Source organism: Hydra vulgaris, chromosome 11 (genome assembly GCF_038396675.1).
Source record: "Hydra vulgaris chromosome 11, alternate assembly HydraT2T_AEP".
Classification (NCBI taxonomy): Eukaryota; Metazoa; Cnidaria; class Hydrozoa; order Anthoathecata; family Hydridae; genus Hydra; species Hydra vulgaris.
Genome location: NC_088930.1, coordinates 11246209 through 11266881, shown reverse-complemented (window position 1 = coordinate 11266881; position 20673 = coordinate 11246209). Strand labels below are relative to the sequence as shown.

Sequence of the window (20673 nt, the reverse complement as noted above, 5' to 3'; positions counted from 1 at the left end):
AACTTCTAAGTTCTATAAGAATTATTATCTACAAGGTTCTTGATAAGGATATGAACGATTAGCTCATTCGGTTAAGACATTACACAGCGCCGCGGAGACCCGGGTTCGCATCCCGCGTCGGCAGAGCATATTTTTCAAAATAAATTAAAAAAGTTTTCGGTCACATTTTCTGTTTATTTTTTCGACTTGTCTCAAATATCGTTGCTGAAAAAATCAACACCTAAAAATATATTATAAATAATTATAATATAAATAAATAAAAAATAAATATAAACAAATAAATTTTTTTTTAATGTTTACTAGACATAAAAAAAAAAAATTGTAATAAGAAAAAAAAAAAATTTTTAAATAAGTATAAATATATATATATATATATATATATATATATTTCATTTTTATGTTCATATTTTTATATTAATAATAGGAATAAATTATGAATAAAAATAATAAAATAATACGACAATTTAGTTAGGTTTTTTCAGCGCCTTTTTAAAAATGCGTCATTAATATATGCTAAAAAACCGTGGCCAAACTCTCAAAAAATATATATATATGCGTGGTCACTCAAAGCAACCGACCGCACGCCTCTCCTGGGAAGGCCTGATTAAATTGTTTTTACGATATTTTAGACTATTACGATAATTTCTATTATTATGTTTTTATTGGTATAAATTTAAAAAAAAAAAAAGTTTCATAAAAAATAAATTATTTTAACTTGTTTGCCCTTCTCATGCCCTCCCCTTCTGCCCAATTATAATAATTGTCAATGGTCTTGTGCAAACACACACACATACACAATTGAAGAGCAGTTTTCCAAAACTGGTTAAGTCAAAAAATGAAAAAAATGAGATAACTCATTTTTCTGGAAATTCTCTCTGATGCTATTTAATGAATAAAACCGTTTCATGCAAAACTTGTTATATGGCAATATAAAGTAAGTACAAAATATTGATATTTTTCCAAAACTTGGTAAGTCATGATACGAATTCTTTCAAAAACTCGTTACGTCCATGCGCATGCGCAGTGAAAGCATTTTGTTGCAATGGCGTTGAACGACAATGTAGATGTATCGGAGCTCCTTGATGATTTCGCTTCCCCAGTAACACCCGGTAGAGGACGAAAAAGAATTAAAGAATGGCAGAAAACAAAAGATAAGAATACAAAATATAAAAAGATCGATAAAGTGCCAATACTAAGCTGCCAACATTGTAATGGCCAGTGTAGGGCTGGTGACCTAGCTTCGAAAGATTTACAAGGTTGGTCTCTTCTAATATTAGTAGATCTACTATTAAACAGTTGTCTAATAGTTATAGTTATAGTAATATAATCGAGTCTAGTTATTATTGAAAAAAATAACTTTTTGTTTTAAGGATTAGACCTATATATTTTATTATTAATAGAGGCTATATTTTATTAGTTTTTAATAAAGTACTATTGTTTATTATATAAATGGTTTTATATTTATAATATTTTAATGGTAATATTTAAATTTAATATAATAAAATTGTAATATAATTTATATTATATTTAATTATATTTTCTTTTGTTTTTTGGATTTTTCGATGCATTTTACCAATGTGGAGAAAAGATTGAGCAAGACAAGTTCATTCTAAGGCATGTGTCGAGTAAAATGCCATCTAGAACAAGACATCGTAAGGCATTGCAGACTAAAACACGCCGGCAAATACTTAACTACACTGTGCGCAACAGTGCAGGTGACCTAGTGCCTGTATGTTCTAAATCATTTAGATCGATTACATGTTGTTCTGCAGACCGTATTCAGAGAATACAGCGCAACTACGCCCAGAATGAAAGCTCTGTTATTAAAGAGACCAGAGGTGGATCCAGACAGAGTCTCAATGATATAAGGATAACAAAAAGCATCACAGACTTCATCGCTACCTATCGATGCAGAGAAAGTCATTATGGGAGAGGCAAAAGTGTGAGGTCGTATCTTCCCCCAGAGCTGTCTATTGCCAAAATGTGGCGTACGTGGAAATCTAAGCAACATGAAAAAGCTTCGTTATCAAAGTTTACTTGAGTGTTCATTTCCAAATTCAACTTAGGCTTTGGAAATCCTAGAACTGATGTCTGCTCTTTTTGTTAGACAACGAAAATGAAAATTAAGAGTGCAAGCACACCAGCTGCTAAGCAAAAGCTTATTACTGACTTGCGAGTCTACAAACTGCGTGCTTCAAAGTTTTTTGATCTGTTGAGTAATACTCAGCCTGATACAATCACTATTTCCTTTGATATGCAGCAAAATCAACCACTTCCCAAGTTTAGTGTAGGTGAAGTTTTTTATGCTCGCCAGGCATGGCTGTACAACCTTACATTTGTAAGGCAGGGTGCAAAACAAGACAAACAAAATGTGGACATATACACATGGCTTGAGACTCAAAGTGGACGCGGAAGCAATCAAGTAGCTTCTGCATTATTGAACTACTTAGATAAGATTGAAGATGAGTGCAGTCAAAATAAAGTGAGTCCTAAAATTATACGCCTTTTTTCAGATGCTTGCTCATCGCAAAATAAAAACTCTGTTTTAATGAGCACTCTGATGAATTTCATTAAAAAAAGTGAAGTTTTTACAAAAATTGAACATTTTTTTCCTATTCGAGGGCATAGTTATATGCCTCCAGATAGAGTGTTTGGAAGAATAGAGAAAATGCTTTGGAAAAGAGAAAATAATCTATCCCCAGAGGAATATTATGATATTTTTTCTGAATTTGGCACTTTACACGTATTTGGAATAAACTGGGAAATGTTTGATTTTTAGTTAGTAACAAAAAATATTTTAAAATCAAAGCTACCATTCTTAATGAGAGAACAGCGAGTGTTAAGCTGTACTAAAACTGCACTGTTTGTTCAGACAACCTACAATGCTGAACCAACAATGGTAACAATTTTGGCTAAGGGAAAGAAAATTGAGGCGCTTGAAAAGGCTGTTAAATTAACCCCAGAAAACAAAGTTAAAAAAGTTAAAGCTGATGATGTGCAAAAACTTATGTCATTTTTTACTATTCCAGCTAATGCAGTTTCATTTTATAATGATGTATTGGGAGCGAATGTTGAAGGAGAAGGAGAGGAAGTTCAGATCTATGATGATATCACTGAATCTTTTTTGTAAAAATTTCCTATAACTGATGTTTGTTCTATTATTAATATTTTTTGTTATATTTTTTTGAAATGTAATGTATTTTTATTTTCTGTTCATTGTATCATTTAAATTTGCTTCATTTGACATAATCCACATATTAATATTATCACTTCACTATTAAGGCGTGTGTCTTGTCAACTACTATTACATGTAGATACTTTATATTTTATTGCAACTGTTAGTGTTCTTGTTTAGTGTGTTTTGGAAAATTTTTCAATAAAAAGCCAAAAATAATATATTGGAGATTTAAATTATTGCATATTGTTGTTATTAATGTTGTTATTAATGTTATTCTGTAATAATGTTGTTTAAAATTAAGTATTTTGTAATCATATTAAGCTTTCAATCACTGCATTTGAAGAATAAATGACTGTAAATAAATACAAATAAAAAGTTTAATGCGATTATCTTCAATTAAGATTACCATTAAAGGGCTTTAGTCTAAGTTCAGTTATTTTTTAAAGACAATACTTACTTTATGTAAAATTAAAAGATGTTACAACACAACAACCAACAGTTATAGAAGAGTTTTTTACCTAGGACATTTTATAGTTCAACCAAAACTTGTTAAGTCACATGGACTTACACAGTTTTAGAAAAATCAACACATTTTAAAGGGCTAAAAAAGTGGCTTATGATAAACAAAGATTTACCAAAGCTTAATTATAAATGAAGTTTAAGTAATTTGAATGTTTTCAACTTATAAAAATTTACATGTGAGTTTTAGTTTTTTCATAAACAAAAAAACCTAAATATCTCAAAACTACAAAAATGGACTTAACAAGTTTTGGATAACTGCTCTTCAATTGTAATTTTCTTGCTTTTTTTTTAAAAAAAATTTTCAAATAAATTTTTTTTTAGCTTTCAATAATTATGCCATTTTTTGCTCACTTTTTGCTAATATATTTTTTCATAGTTTTTTGTTTATCATTCATATCTGCATGATATCATTGATAATTTTATTATCTCAAAAACACGAGTCCTGATAAACAAGGCACAAAGAAATATGTTGTTTTAAAATATTTTTGGTTTTATGTTTGTTTAGAATAAGAATTTGTTATTCATTACTAACAACAGCTCATATTCAAGAAAAGTAATATTGAAAAAGTTTCAACAATATGGGTTCAATGTGAAACTTGTAAGTAATTTAAATTTTTTCTAAGATTTTAATTCTGAATTTTTTTTTTTTTTTTTTGAAAACTAATAAATATAATTTTAATAATGATAAAAATACATTATACACACACACACATATATTAATATATATATATATATATATATATATATATATATATATATATATATATATATATATATATATATATATATATATATATATATATATATATATATATATATAATTGATTTATATACTAGTTTTTAAAGTTATTTGTATGTAATTTAGTGAAAAATATTAATTTTAGTGAAAGCTAAAAATTTGAATAGAAGCTATTATTTAAAATTTTATGACTAAATAAAAGTATAGAATTTTTATGAATAAAAAAAAAGCTTTTATGCATACTAAGAATAAAACACTTTAAAAGACATTTTGTAATACTTAGGTAGATAATGAAATTAACATGCTGACTCTAAAAAGTTCTTGCGGGATTTTTGTGAAAAGGCCTATTAATGCAGGATTTTACCATATATGCTTGATTTGAAGGCCCATTTGTATGTATATATGATATATGTTTGATTTGTATGTAGGTACCATATATAACTTAAACTAATTAGAATTACATTGAATTGAAAAGAACTGGCTTCTATTAGCATTGATATAGTTACTTAAAAATGTAATAAATTTTAAATGAAAGTCAAGTGTTTAGGAGAACGTATAAAAGTGAATGAATACTTTTTGAGAATGTAGAAAAATCAATGTATAATTTTTATTATCCATTGATTTTTATGATATTAAACATAATTTTAAACTTAAATTTCAAATGAAGGTCATATGTTTAGCAGAAGATATAAAAATTGATCGATAACTTTTGAGAATGTAGCAATGAATAATTTTCATCACACTACGGTTAATTATTAAACAACATTTTGTTTTGAAAAATATTTTTATAATGTTAAGTGAACAGTAGATAATCCAGGCATTATAAAGTTATGTCTGTTAAATGATAATTGTTTTTGTACAAAACATTTGAAAGCATGAATCAGATTTTTTATTTTATTTAAAAATATTTTTCTGCTCATAAATCAACATCAATCGTAATTTGGAATATCGATTAAAAAATCAGAACTTTAATTTGTCTGGCGGGAACTATAACTTTAACTATTCATAAATAACTATTTATAATTTTATTTTAATAATAAAGATAAATTTTTTTTTTCAAAGATTTATTTATAAAATTTTTTAGAAAAGTAAAGTCTTTTATTGGCATCATTTTGAAAGTATTTTGACAGCATAAAAAAGTTTTGATGTTTGATTAGATTAAAATTTACTACAACAGTAATTCATGTTCTAAAGGACACACAGGTCAAAAAATATGTAGGACATTGTGCCACACAATGATATAATAAATTTACTAGGAAGATTACAAAAATAAGAAATAAATTATCACCATGACAAAAACAAAAACTGTTAAACAAAATGTAGTTAGGAAAAGTATTTTCAAAATTGATGGAATTAATTTTTATTTTAAAGCTCTTGATATTTTTGGCAAGTTATTCCAAATGTTAACAACTCTAAGAGTGAAAAAATATTTATTAACATCTAGTCTAAACTTTAAAAAGCAAGTTAAATTATGAAATCCTAATTTATAATTGAAGTAAATATATTTACAAAATAAAGCAGGTGCTATTTTAGGCATAAAACACTTGCTGCTGGTAACTTCTAATGGCCATTTTTCTTACCAGAGAAAAACTTTGTTGATGGCAACAGCTAGATCATGGCTATAATCCATATTCCTAAATGAGTTGTATAGTTTGATACCAATAGCATGTACCTGATAAACAATATATTGGCTTAGCAAAGGGTGAATGGAAAAAAAAGTTTTGCCAACCATTATCAATCCTTAAAAAATAAAAAGTATTCAAATTTCACTATGCTGTCAAAACGCGTATGGGAATTAAAGGATAAAAGTATTGATGATTTTATTTTGAATTGGTTTGTTCTTAAAACACCACCTGCATATAATAATATTTCTAAATAATGCATATTATGTCTCAAGAAAAAATTTAAGCAATTACAGATGCAAACCAAGAATGTTTATTTAACAAAAAATCAGAATTGATTTCTAAATGCAGGCATGAAAATAAGTTTGTCCTAAAAAAATATAAAAATAGATGAGCTCAAAAAAATTTTTTTTTATTCAATTCCTATTTATTATATTTAAAAGTATATTTAATAAAAAGTAGAAGTGAACAATTCTAACAGAATTCTTTATAAATATGTCAGCATATTCCACAAATGTGTTAAAATTTACAGTAGTTGAGCACCCCTCGGAATAAGGGTCGGTTTTGGGCAATGCCAGGCTAAATGCTGACTTTTAAGTATTTGAGGCAAAAAGTTGCCGACCTCGTTTCTATGTTTTATGTTAAGACCTTTGTTTCATATTTTTTATGCCAACCTGATGCCGACCTCTAAAAGATTGAGGTCGGTAAGTTATTGCGGACCTCATTTTTCCTAATTCCGAGGGTTGGGTTAAGACATTTATGACTTCCTGTAATTTAATTTTGGGTTAAAATTAAAGTTTTTAATAATCTGATTATTTATTTCTGATGAGTCTTAATAGATGAAACACAGTGTAAAATGAATAATATTTTATAAGTGATAGTTTACTAATTTATCATCGTTCTGTTCTTTTAAGAACATTGAGCACTCTATTTTGTAGAATATATTTAAAATTATTTGTTTATATATATATATATATATATATATATATATATATATATATATATATATATATATATATATATATATATTATGTATGGGCAATTCTGCGAGAGTGATGGTTGTAACATTTGATGCTCTCTAAGCTATTAAAAATGAACAAAAAATGGAAATGGCTCGAAAATTTCCAGAAATGTGAAATACTATCATATAATTTAGTATGCAAAAGTTACAGCATTGATATAACAATATAATACATATTGTTATAAACTTTTTTTCAAAAATTAACTCTGCATAGCGAGTTGGCTGTTATGTTTACTTTTTGCCACTTCTGAACATAACAACTTTGTCAGATTTAATGTAACAAACTGGATGTTTTGAAAAAATCATTTGCTGTGTGTATTTAGCACATATTGATATTATTAAATGTTGTGTTTCATAATTTTTCCTTGAAGTTTTTTATATTTTTATGTCGTGACAATCATAACCATGGCAATCGTTACAAAAAATTTAATATTAAAAAAAACACAAATAAAATAACGCAATTAATGCCATAAAAAGAAGATAAATAATTATAAAAACCATATAAATTATGTTTAAAAAATGCACTTTTTAACATTAATAAAGTTCTCGGTTATGGTTTTTTGATTTGTTTAATTTAGAATTGACAACCAAAGGTTTATTTATAAATTTATTTATACTTTATTACTTTACTAAATTTTTAATGGTTAACCCTTTAGCGCCCCGTGTAGCAGATATGCTACATAACTTCAGAAACCTTTTATGGCTGTCCTGTCAACAAAAGTGATCTCAAAAACAACTTTTGTAGCATATTTACAACATACTTTTGTTGATCCGATATAGCCAGGTTAATATAATTGGATAATCAAGGCATAAAAACACATCAAAATTGTCTTTTTAAAAATCCAATGATCGGATGAACGATTGTTATGCTTTACATGTTTTTTATTTGATTAGAAGAGGCTTTCATTTCTCAAATTGCTTTATATTCTTTAAACAGAATCCTTTAATTTAAGAAAACTTTTTTTATTATTTCACTCCTCATATTCCCATTTTAGCAGATATGCTACAATGACATAATTGGCTTTGCAAGTGAAATTTTAAATTTTTTTTTTTTTTTTTATAATCAAGGCCCTAAAACAATTGCTTTTTGAAGTTTTTGGAATTTTTTGAAAATTTTAAGCCTTAATGGACGCTAAAGGGTTAACACTCTTAATGCTCTCTGCTCCCAACATAAGTTTAAAAAATCTTTTAGAAAAGTAAAAATTTTAATTTTAAAATTGTTTTAAAAACTTGTTACAGTTTGAAACCAAAAGCTTTCCATTTTTTACTTGCCAAAAATGCATTTTGGTAATATTTTTAATGGCTTTTGCTTCTTCAATTTGATCAGCTTTAAAAGCTAATCAAGTTAAAGAAGTAAAAGATTTAGATTAATATACTAATAATATTTATTATATACATATATATTTATATATATATGTATATATATATATATATATACATATATATATATACATATAAGTATATATATATATATATATATATATATATATATATATATATATATATATATATCATCATCATCATCATCATCAGGCAAGTAGTAAAAGTTTAATTTTGTTACCAAAATTAGCAAAATTAAACTTTTACTACTTGCCTGATGATTGTGATAACACATGAAACTCAGAGTTGCAATATTAAATTATATTATAAACATTAGTTACATATATATTATATATATATATATATATATATATATATATATATATATATATATATATATATATATATATATATATATATATATATATATATATATATATATATATATATGTACATATATTATACAATGCGTTTTTTGTATAGCATTTCTCATTTTGATTTCAAATTGAAACTCATTTTTCACCATAACGTCAAATTGTAAAAATATTATGGTTCAAATCTTTAGCATGGGATCAAAGTTATTCAACCTGAGTCTCTATAGAAGCCTATTTTCATAGATTTTTTAAAAATACTTGCTTGTAATAAGAAGTGTAATAAATACTTTTTTTATATTGATGAAATTTTGTTAAAATTGTTTTAAGACTCTTTTTTTTCGCAATATTTTTTGTCAATAAATTTAAGTAAAAGTATTTAAGTTTTCTATCATCTATATGAAAATATAATCTATATGAAAATATAATCTATATGAAAATATAATCTATATGAAAATATAATCTATATGAAAATATAATCTATATCATTTAAGTTTGACATACTTTTGAATTTTTTTTGTTGAGAATATTAGGGATTCTGCCCCAAATACTAAATATTTGAACCCAAATATCTTTACATTTTCATGGTTTATGAACAACAAAACTGTTTGCTAGGAAACAGAAGAAAAATTTTTGTTGAACTGTGTTATGGGTGGAAAATTTTTTTTTTTTTTCAACATTTACATGAAATTACCCAACACTTGGTTTATTATAATTACCCAACATTTGATTTTTTATATTATTATTTATTTTTCGAGATTTATATTATATTAATTATTTTTTGTAATTAATCTTTTCTTATCATATCTAGTCTTTTCTTTTTATCTTTTAAAAATCTATCGTTAAAAAAAAAAGCATTAATTACAAGTGGTTGTTTTGGGTTTTTAGGGTTGAGAAAGAATTAAAACAACACTTAACATAAACAAAAAACGATTATCCTCTTTGATTATTCTGGCCCCTGGGCTTTAGGGAGGTAAATATATTTCATAAAGTTATATATATTTTTTTAAGTTATCAAACATATTTGAATAGCCATGTTTTGGATTATGGGTAATATTTAAAATATTTACACTTAAGAAAAACACTGATCAATAAAATACACTCTCTATATTTTTAATTTCTCTATTTTTTATATACCTTTTTTTGATATTTCTACTATTTGTTTTTTTTTATAAATAGGAGGAGATATTGTCATCTGCATATATTGCTGCTATCTATGCACAAGATATAGTTCAAGCAGAAAAAGTTTTTGTTATTGGATCAGCAGGAATGAAGGAAGAATTAGAAGATGTTGGAATGAAATATGTTTCATTTGAAAAGTAAGTTTGTTATCTTTATGAGAAAATTAATATATATGTAGAATAAAGTGACAAAATGTGGATCTATGGAGAAATGTTTGTCTAATTGATATTTTTCAATTTTTATGAAAAACATCTTTAGATAAATATATTTTTTTCTTCATATATACTTGATGATTAAAACAGCTCTCCAAGTTTGCTTTATTAGCTTACTAGCCAAATTCTTGAGTATATTTTTTATTCAAAATATTGTATACAATTAAACAGGTTTTTATTAAAAGAAAAAAAAAAAAAAAAAAAGTATCAAAAGTGGAATCTGACATAAAGAAAATAATTTATCAGCAATTAAAATTGCTTAATAAGTAGATCCAGGTAGTTTAAAGACTAAAAAGATGCATAGTTTGTTTTGTTGTGTCATTTAGAATCTATTAATTATACAGTTATGGACAAAAAAGATCTAACCCCCAATTCTTTTTTCAAATAACCATTTTTGTACCTTATAATATATTTATTATTAAGTAACATAATAATAATAGGATACATTATGAAATTACATTACATAATGTATCCTATTATTTGATAAGTACGCAACCCGTGCAATATGTGATTGTTTAGTTTATTTCCAGAGTGCATATTTTGCATCTATAAGTAATTATTTATAATAATTATCAGTGGTCGAATCTTTTTGTCCATAACTGTGCAAAAATAAAAACTAAAATGAAAATGGGTATATATAAAACATTAAGGACATAATGGCTAAATTATGGGTATAATGAATACGAGGACATAATTAAAGATATGTTTACTGAAGATGGAAGATTTATTCAGATTGAAGATTTAATTTTTTATTTTCCATTAAAACTAGTAGATTTTTTTTTATTTTTCATAAGAAACCAAGCAAATGGGTTTCTACTAGAAACCAAGCAAATGGGTTTCTACTAACAACCAAGCAAATGGGTTTCTACTAGAAACCAAGCAAATGGGTTTTTTGACTAGAAAGTTTTTTAATTTGATGCTTCTATTTTCTAATGCTAAAAGTTTCTTAAGTTTGTTTATATAATATATCTATTTCATTTGCAGTTGAATGGAGTTCCATCCTATTGTGGTGCAAATTAAATACTCATTTAAATTGCTGTTCTCTGTTGTAGATAATGCTTTATAACTTTGTGTTAAGTTGTAATGATAAAATAAGTTTCTTATTGAAAATTAACATAAAAAAAGTATCTTAAGATTTTTGGACTTCTAGTATAAGTTTCTTATAACCAATAATGACATTATTCAAATTACTTTGACTCTTATATAAAAAAAACTTCTGGTTTGTTTTTAATTTAACTTACACTTCAATTTTTTTCTTTAAAAATTCATCATGCCTAACTTTTTATAAGCACTTTCAAATTAATTATGAGAAATTCTAATTTTTATTTTTATTGCTGATCACTGTTTGGGTTACTTTATATAAATTTTTGATTTTAATTTTATAGTACTTTAATTAGTTTATTTTTATTGCTGGTTGGTGCAAGTGTTGTTTCAAGACATTTACATTGATGCATATGTTGTTTCTTATCAAGACATTTTCACATATTGATGCAAGTGTTGTTTCATATCAAGACATTTTTACAAATTGATGTTTGTTTGTATGATGGGCTTTTAAGTTTTAGGTCTTATTAGAGTTGATCCATCCAACATTAATAAGATTTAATCACTAGAATTGAATGTTTCGGGTCATTATTTTGTTGATAAATTGTCTCTAACTAAATGGCATCCAAAATGAAATACTGGTATAATTTTCTCACAACTGCTGTAACTAATATTAGTTTGTTTCTTCCACAAACACAGCACCTCCTCTATGATGCATTAACTGTGGTATATGGCATGCATAAATGCAGTAGTAGGCTAGTAGTAAAACACTTTGCTCAAAATTCCACACTTGCTTCTGGAAGTAATTAGTTAACTTGTTTCTCTGGGCAGTGGTTTTGTTTATCAAGGATTTTTAATAAGGCATTAGAGTTTAGAGTTGAGAAAGAATTTCAAAACATTTAAAAAAAATATTATAAAAAATAGAAAAAAAACGACTACTCTTCTCCTGTCTTCTCTCTCTAAGATTTTGACATTTAAAAAAAATCTTCTGTGTTTTAGGCTGCACAATTCAAAAGTGCCCAATCAATAATGAAGTGCCCAATCAATAATGAAGGCACAACCCACTCTATTGTTATAGTGTTAGACCACAGCTGGTTGTGTTACATGTATATAATCTCCTAAAATTTATCTTTTCAACTGCTTCATATCCAACACCATTGCTGCAGATTATGGCTAGATGACGTTAATTTTCTCCAAACAACTTCTATATTTTTATATTATTTATATTTAAAAGATGAAGACAGCTGTCAAACAGCAACTACTGGTGCAGTTTGCTCTCCATTGGTGAGCAAAATATGCTTGTAAAAGTGCTATGAAAATTAAGCATATAAAAATTATTAAACTTTGCTAATAGTAACATGAACATAATTGTCAACAAAATAACCACAAACCTTGTTGTTTTCTCAACCCAAAAACCTAAAAAAACACAAACCTTATTGTCTTCTAAACCCAAAAACTTAAAAACTTAAGAGAGAGTTTCAAAAAAAAATGAATAATCAAAAAAAAAAGTAGCTTCCTTAACTCTAATGGCCAAGTTGACCAGTAGCTTGACCTCCTGAACCTTGGGGATTTGGAATTAAGTTTAAAAAAAAATCATATGAGCACACATAGTTTTGCTGTAGAAAAATCAAGTTTTAAGCTCAGCAACTGTTGTGGTGTTATGGTTGCTCTCTACCTTTTTTTTTTTCAAGTCGGCATACCAGGTTGTAAAAAACTGTCAAAAAAAAAACACAGTGGTTGGTAGACTTGCAAATAAGAATTTCACATGAATTTCAAGTAGATTTTTTTAATTTCTCTCATTAGTAGTGACTTTGTATGGCATTTCACATGAGCTTGCTATTATCTACAGTTTATAACCAGATAAAATAGGCTCAAAAAGAATTCCTCAAATGAATTATTTACACCAATCTTGTTTAAATTAAATCAGCAAAACTAATTTTTACTTAAATTCTTAATAAAATGGTAATATGCTGCATTCATTTTTCAAATTTTTAAGCAAATATTTGGAAAAAAAGTTGGCAAAATTATCATATGTTTTTCTGTCAATTTTATGTTAAATGTTCACATTTAACATAAAATTGTCAGTTTGTTGAACCTTGTTTCAAAAATTTGTGCCAACCTGATGCCAACCTAAAACAGTTTTAAGTTCGCAATTTTTTACTGACCTTATTTTTCCTTATTTCGAGGGCTGCTTTATCAATCATTACATCAAATTCTTCAAAGTCCATATTCTTTCCAACCTCCATATCCCTTCCATCTCCTCATCCATAGACATTTAGTGTACACAAGTTTCATTAGTAACACAGATTAAGGATTTTGATGAGAGCAAGCATTTGTTTTAAAATTTAGGTTTATGATAACAGATTTTCATTGTTACTTCACTTTGAGTCTTTAAATTTATATAATATTTTATAGTTTTGTTTGCATTTTTTTAGTGAGGAAAACCAGGTGTATATAGCTAAGAATTTTATGGAAAGCTTTACAAAAGAACATGGTGTATGAAATTTTTTTGTTTATACGTGTATATATATGGTTGTCTGTAAATTTGTTAAGTGAAAAATCTATAAATATTTTATAACTAAAAATTTAAAATTCAGCAAATATCTCTAATAAATGATGTCGTTTACCAAAATTCTTTATTAATTAAAAATTTAAGAGTTTGTAAAATGTCTTTTCGATAGGATAACAAAGTGATAAACGACTTAAAAAATATAACACGATAAAAAAGTTCACATTGTTTATATAAAAAGAAAAAGATTCAGAATATATAATGTGATCAACGTCTTTTTTGAATATTTATTATATTTTAACATATAAATCTTAAATTTATTTGGTTCTGGCGCACTCTATAAAAAAACATTCTTTTGTTTAGCTTCTTATAAAATTTATAGGAAAGTCATGATTGATAATAAACACTTATTTAAAAAAATAAATTAAAACAAAAACAAATATTGATTCAAAAGAAAAAATATTTTTACAATGATGTCATTTACTAAAACTCTTTGGAATTAAATGCATTTGAATAAATTATAAAGTCTGTAGATTGCGGCATATATTTTAAAGACTTTAAGAGATCGGCTAACATAGAGATAGCAAGCTTCAAGTAAAAACAACAAAGTTTGTTTTTCTTGGTATACATCTATTATTATTTTGTTTCACTTAAAAAAATTCTGCCCAAACATTTTTTTTTATCATTCTCTTTAAAATGAACACAACTTGTCTTGGCACTTTGGGATCCCTTTAAAATTTTCAAATATGTTGTTTTAAAAGATACTCTAATACTTCAATTTGTTTAAATATAATGTCTGCAAAAAAGTTAACACCAAGAAGGGAATCTGCTTGTGAAAAATTGTTTTATTCGTAATTTATAATAATAATTGTATCATAATATCATATTTATAATAGGTGTATGCATATGAAACCGCTGTTTAAAATAAGACAAGTTAATTTTCTTTTTAAGACAAAATTAATGTATGGATGATTATGTGTGTGAAACTACGTTCAATTTGCTTTAAATATCATAGTTTTTAATTTGATTTTATTCATATCTAGATAATTTTATACATCTTTCAAAATGAACAACTTTGTGCCTTCAAATATGCATTTGCGGGAAGTATTGCTTCACTATTTTATTTTAAAGAAAACTGCTGCAGAAAGTCATCGTTTGCTTGTAGAAGCTTATTCTGACCATGCTTTATCTGAAACAACTTGCAGAGATTGGTTTAGAAGATTTAAAAGTGGCGATTTCGATCTTGACAACAAGGAACGTGGTAAACCTCCAAAAAAATTTGAAGATTCAGAATTGCAAAGTTTATTGGACGAAGACGATGCTCAATCCCAAGAACAATTAGCAGAAGAGTTGAATGTTGATCAGGCAACAATTTCAAGACGTTTACAAGCTCTCGGTAAAATAAGAAAGGAAGGAAAATGGGTTCCACATGAATTGAAAGAACGTGATATTGAAAGGCGTTTAGTGACATGCGAAATGTTATTGAATCGTTTTGAAAGAAAGTCTTTTTTGCATCGAATAGTGACTGGAGATGAAAAATGGATTTATTTTGACAATCCAGTCCGCACAACACATTATGTTGACCCAGGCGCACCTGTAAAATCAACACCAAAGAGGAATATTCATGGAAATAAGGCTTTGCTGTCTATTTGGTGGGATCAGATTGGTGTGGTATACTATGAGTTGCTAAAACCTAAAGAAACAATTGATGGGCCACTTTACAGACTCCAATTATTCCGTTTAAGAAAAGCATTAGAAGAAAAACGACCCGAATATGCTGAGAGACACGATAAAATAATTCTTCAACATGACAATGCTCGTCCTCATGTTTGTAAAGTTGTTCAAACAGCGTTGAAAACTATCGGATGGGAAGTCTTATGCCACCCGCCGTATTCACCAGACCTTGCTCCATCAGATTACTATTTATTCCGATCAATGTCACATGGCTTGGCAGATCAGCACTTCTCGAATTATGAAGAGGTCAAAAAATGGCTCGATGATTGGATAGCTTCTAAACCTGAGAAATTCTATTGGGATGGAATTCATAAGTTACCAAAAAATTGGCAAAAAGTAGTAGAAAATAATGGAAATTACATTCAAAGAAATATAAATAAAACATCTCCAAAACAAACGTTCTAATTCAAAGAAAAAACAGCGGTTTCATATGCATACACCTATTATAAAAAAATAGGATAATAGAAGTCTGTCCTAGCCACATAAATGTGGAACTCTGGACAATAACATAGCTTTAAGTCTTTAGTAAACAGGTTGATATTGTACTTGCTATAATAATGAAATATTTATTTTACACTGATATAGATTGGTGCTGTGATTGTTGCATATGATCCAAAGTTTAGCTTGCATCATATTGCTGCTGCCATGCAGTATTTAAGTGATCCTTGCATTCCATATATTGCTACAAATACTGATAGTACTTTTCCTATTGGTAATGGAAAGATTGGACCAGGTTGTGAGATTTAGATTCTATTTATTTATTTATTTTTTTTTTTTTTTTAATGTTTATTTTTATTCTTTATTATAACATTCATTGTGTTAATAATTATCATTTACATTTTTACAATTTTAAACTTAAATTGTATGTATTTTAATGATACATATTTTTAAAGGTACTGGTTGTATTGTAAATGCTGTTTCTACAGCAACAGGACGCCAGCCAATTATTGTCGGAAAACCTAACAGATTGATGTTTGACACAGCTATGAAAAGGTAAATTTATTTTCTTAGTTGTAGATAGTTTTGTAAAATGATTTACAAAATCAATTTGTTTTTAGTTTTGATTTAAAAATTCGGTATTTGGTCTTTTCAACTACTTTTTTTACTTATTGTTATTGCATATTCAAAACTATTTGGCCAAATACTGAATACAAGATTGTAACAAAAGGATTATATATAACTATTTTTTTAATTTTTTTTAACAAATAATTAGCAAATTTAATATTTAAAATCTATCAGTGGTAAGCAGGGTGTTAGCAAGGAATATATTTTTTATCCCCTTTTTGCGATATTGGAAATATTTACTATTGTTCTACAAAATATTGGGAATTCTTATTGACATTGTCCTATAACTTGGATTAAAAAAAAAATTTAAACCCATTGGGAATTCTGCAGTATACGTGGTAAAATTTTAGCAAGTTCTGTTCAGATGTTTTGAGTTTGCTGACCACCATTTCTAAGGGTTTGCTGTCTAATTTGAGCAAACGGTTTCATGTAAAAACCAACTTTATTTGCAATTTGACTTTTCTTTTCCAAATCTTCATGTATACTAGCATATTTTCTGTAGAATGATTTCATTTATATTTCTTTTTCTTATGAAGTTGAAGCTGTATTGTGGTGCTACTACACACCAGTGATTGTTCATCGGTGTCAAGCAGCTTTTCATTGTGAAAGATTAACCTTTCACTGACCTAACCTTACACAGAAAAAGATTGATGTATGTCACACATTACAATCTTTCTCAGAGCATTTGAAAAAATTTTTTGTTTGCTTGTTTGTTTCAACTAATTCCAAGAAATTAGTTTTGGAACGTACACCAATAAAAAAGGCAATTATATAATTGTCATTTTCATTAAAGTTAAACCGTGTTTTAAGTTTGTAATGAAGATTTTATTTATAAGTTTGAAATTCTTTGTGTTAAATTCATCTATAGCAACTTCTCAAATTATTTCAGAAATGGAAGATATACCAGAACTGTTTATTTTTGTAATCTTTTTGAATAGTTTGAAGAGTAGGATATATTTATACATAACTATAGTTACAGCAATTTGATGTCACAGTCAACAAATGTGTGCTACGACATGACCTACTAGCAAATGAATCAAATACAGGCCCACAGTGTAGTTAATATTTGCACTTTAATGAAGATTGGAACCCTCAAAATAACTAAGTGTCACTAAATTTTTGGCAGCCACTATATATATAAATATATATATATATATATATATATATATATATATATATATATATATATATATATATATATATATATATATATATATGCAAAATATGTATTTTTATTTAGATATACTATAAATTCAAAAACATCACTCATGATTGGAGATAGGTGAGGTCTTTATGTTAGTGTTATTTTTTATTATTTATAAATTATGAGTTAATTCATCAAGTAGCATATTTGTTATTTTAGATTAAATACAGATATTGTTTTTGGAAATGATTGTGGCATGCAAACATTATGTGTTCTTACTGGGGTTACTAGTGAAAAAGAAATCATTGAGTTATCATCAAATAGTTCTTCACAAAATTTGTTACCGACTTGCTACACTGATAAGGTTATTTTATTTGCTACTTTTATTATTATTATATGGTTTGATTTTTTTCATCTTTTTTGTTTAATGTTTTGTATTTGTTTTTAAAATACAAAACCTTTGCAACAACTTCATTTTAAGTCCTGAAATTTTCAAGTGGTTAGCGTGTATTTTTTTAAATAATGGTAGTTCAATTTAGATTTATTTACAAAATTAGGTCTGTAAGTTAAATAGAATTCATTAAAGAAAGAAAATAAAAAAACTTTTATAACTTTTTAAAATAAAGTATTTAAACAAATATAAATATAAATGATAAATCTGAAAAAAAAAAAGAAAAAAAATATAATCAGCATAGATGTTGTCAAAAAGATACATCAAGAACATCACCCCTTACTTGTTAATTTCAACAAGTTAGCAGTAGAACAAGAAAATCAAAAATCAAGTTAATGAATTTATAGTTAGATTAACATTTTATTAAAATATGTTCAACCAACACACCACAAAGCCAGGTGGTCTTATAAGCAAGGTTTAGGTAACCATTTGTTAAATAGTTTGAGTACAGAGGAGAGTTCTGACAAACACTTTTGTACGATTTTGACTAGGAGCCTAAGCCTCAAGCTGCAAAAAAGTTTATGTAAGAAATAACATTGCATAATAATGCAATATATAATAGCAATGGAAGCCTAAGTAATTAGAGTGTGTAACAATTGATTAATGGATGTCAGGATGTTTTCACTGAATAGAATCGAGAGATTAGAGAAAAAGCACTTTACAAACAGTTCATCCTGATCCTCAGAAAAGCTAATAAGATTTGAGTCAGAGTGTTTTATCATAATAATGATATTACTGCCATTTTAATTTAATGATACAACTGCCATTTTAATTTAATGATACAACTGCCATTTTAGTTAAATGATATTATTAATAACTTTTCAAATATCTCTGCAGGTCTATATTCTTATGTTTCTTATTTCACAAAAGTAATCTGCTGAAGTAATCAGACCATTTTATCGTTATCTTTTTTGTTTAAAAAAAAAAAAAGAAATAGAGAATTATATGAAGTGTTGCTAAACGAAAGCACATGTAAAAATGGCTAAAAGATTTGCACTTAGTTCCACAGCTAGTAGGAAAATTGATATGTAAGTATATGCCCTGGCTAAGCATTTGACTATTAAAATTTTTGTAAATGCAAATATTTTGTAAAATAGCCATCAGCACATCATAATATGAAAACAAAACAGTTCAATTCAAATAAGTCTAACAGAGAGGTGTAGTGAGTTTTATAAGAGATATAATGGAAGAAATATTATTTTGAAGACCATCAATATTAGAAAATAATAAAGATAGTTTTTTAACCTTTTTAACAAAAAATTATTTTATAAAGGTTAATTTTTTATATAAAATAGTTTGTTCCTATAAACATTTGCATAAAATTACTATGAACTATTTTTAAGTATGTTCTCACTGGTTACTTTCCTTATTGACCTTTTTGCTCTTGATTTTCTTTACAGAATTTTACTTGTTGGGTTCCTAACTTGAAAAGTGTTATGAAAATATTTTTTTCTTATAGTTTTATTGTAAGAAGCATTTCATTGCATATAATAATTGAATGATTGTGCGATCATATGTAGTCATAATAAAGTCATTGATTAAAACATTACTCTTGTTACTTTTAATAATAGTTTTTATTCTTTTTAGTTGTTTTTCTATTAATTTTTTGACATGTTTATTATTTATCATTATTTTCATTAAAGTTATTATTTTTTAGTTATCAGATCTATTAGAGATTGAAGACTGAAATTATGAAAATTTTAAATGAAGAGTTGAGACTTCCATCAATGCTGGCTACAGTTTGCACATGTGTATAAATACACAACTGATTATGAACTTTATAAGTTAATAAATTTTTAAATTTTATATATGACATATTTGCATTTATATTTCATTAAATAAAATTAGGTCAACATATGTATACGTATGTTTCCATGTATGTAATATATTCTGCTCTCTGTAATTTTGACTGGCCAGACACTTTTTCAGGCAAACCATAGAAATATAAAGAATATTGAAAAAAAAATTATTTTGGTTTTTCTTTTTAAATAAATGGAATATATTTTTTATGAAATGATTAAGATAGTTTAAGCAATTGATAAATTTAAGAAATTTTAATATTTTGATAATTACTTTAGGTTTTTTTATTTTAAATTTTCTTTAGTTTGTTTTATTTATTCTATTTTTTTTTTCTTTCTTTTTTTTCTTGTTTTTTTTAATAATAAACATAAAATTAAAAAAAAAAAGTTTAATCATTCAACTATTTACCTAACTATTATATTTTAAGAGAATTGCTAGTTTTTTTAAATATTAAAATCATTTTAAAAATATCTTAAGGATAATTTATAAATAATTTATTTTGTGTTTCAAAATTGAAGCTTTTAAAAATGAATCTTTGAATCTACTTTTTTAATTCATAACTTATATGATTGTCTTTTAAATAATTAATACTTAGTTGATAATAAAAAAGATAATCTTTTTTAAGCTAAAATTTAAAAAGTTTTATTTAGCTATCAAAATAAATTTTGGTATTTATTTAAAGTTTTTGATCATCAAAGTTTTTTAAGTTTTTTTTTTTTGTATATTTTTTCTATATATGTTTCTAAAGAAACATAATTTTTA

At 26.1% G+C, this 20673-nt stretch overlaps 1 protein-coding gene across 2 annotated transcripts in view; it reads left to right on the top strand.

Annotated features, from left to right (window-relative positions):
- Positions 1-20051, top strand: part of LOC101239015 (glycerol-3-phosphate phosphatase) — a 34261-nt gene extending 14210 nt beyond the window's left edge. The window contains exons 3-10 of one of the 2 annotated variants that reach the window (XM_065810074.1): positions 4206-4298; positions 9953-10092; positions 13644-13704; positions 16037-16184; positions 16345-16444; positions 17757-17798; positions 17880-18024; positions 19769-20051. In XM_065810074.1, the coding sequence (XP_065666146.1) occupies positions 4206-4298; positions 9953-10092; positions 13644-13704; positions 16037-16184; positions 16345-16444; positions 17757-17798; positions 17880-18024; positions 19769-19798 (759 nt within the window). In that variant the 3' untranslated portion in view covers positions 19799-20051. The remainder of the gene's footprint in view (positions 1-4205; positions 4299-9952; positions 10093-13643; positions 13705-16036; positions 16185-16344; positions 16445-17756; positions 17799-17879; positions 18025-19768) is intronic. The other variant, XM_065810075.1, reaches the window with a different exon arrangement.
- The last annotated feature ends 622 nt before the right edge of the window (positions 20052-20673 follow it).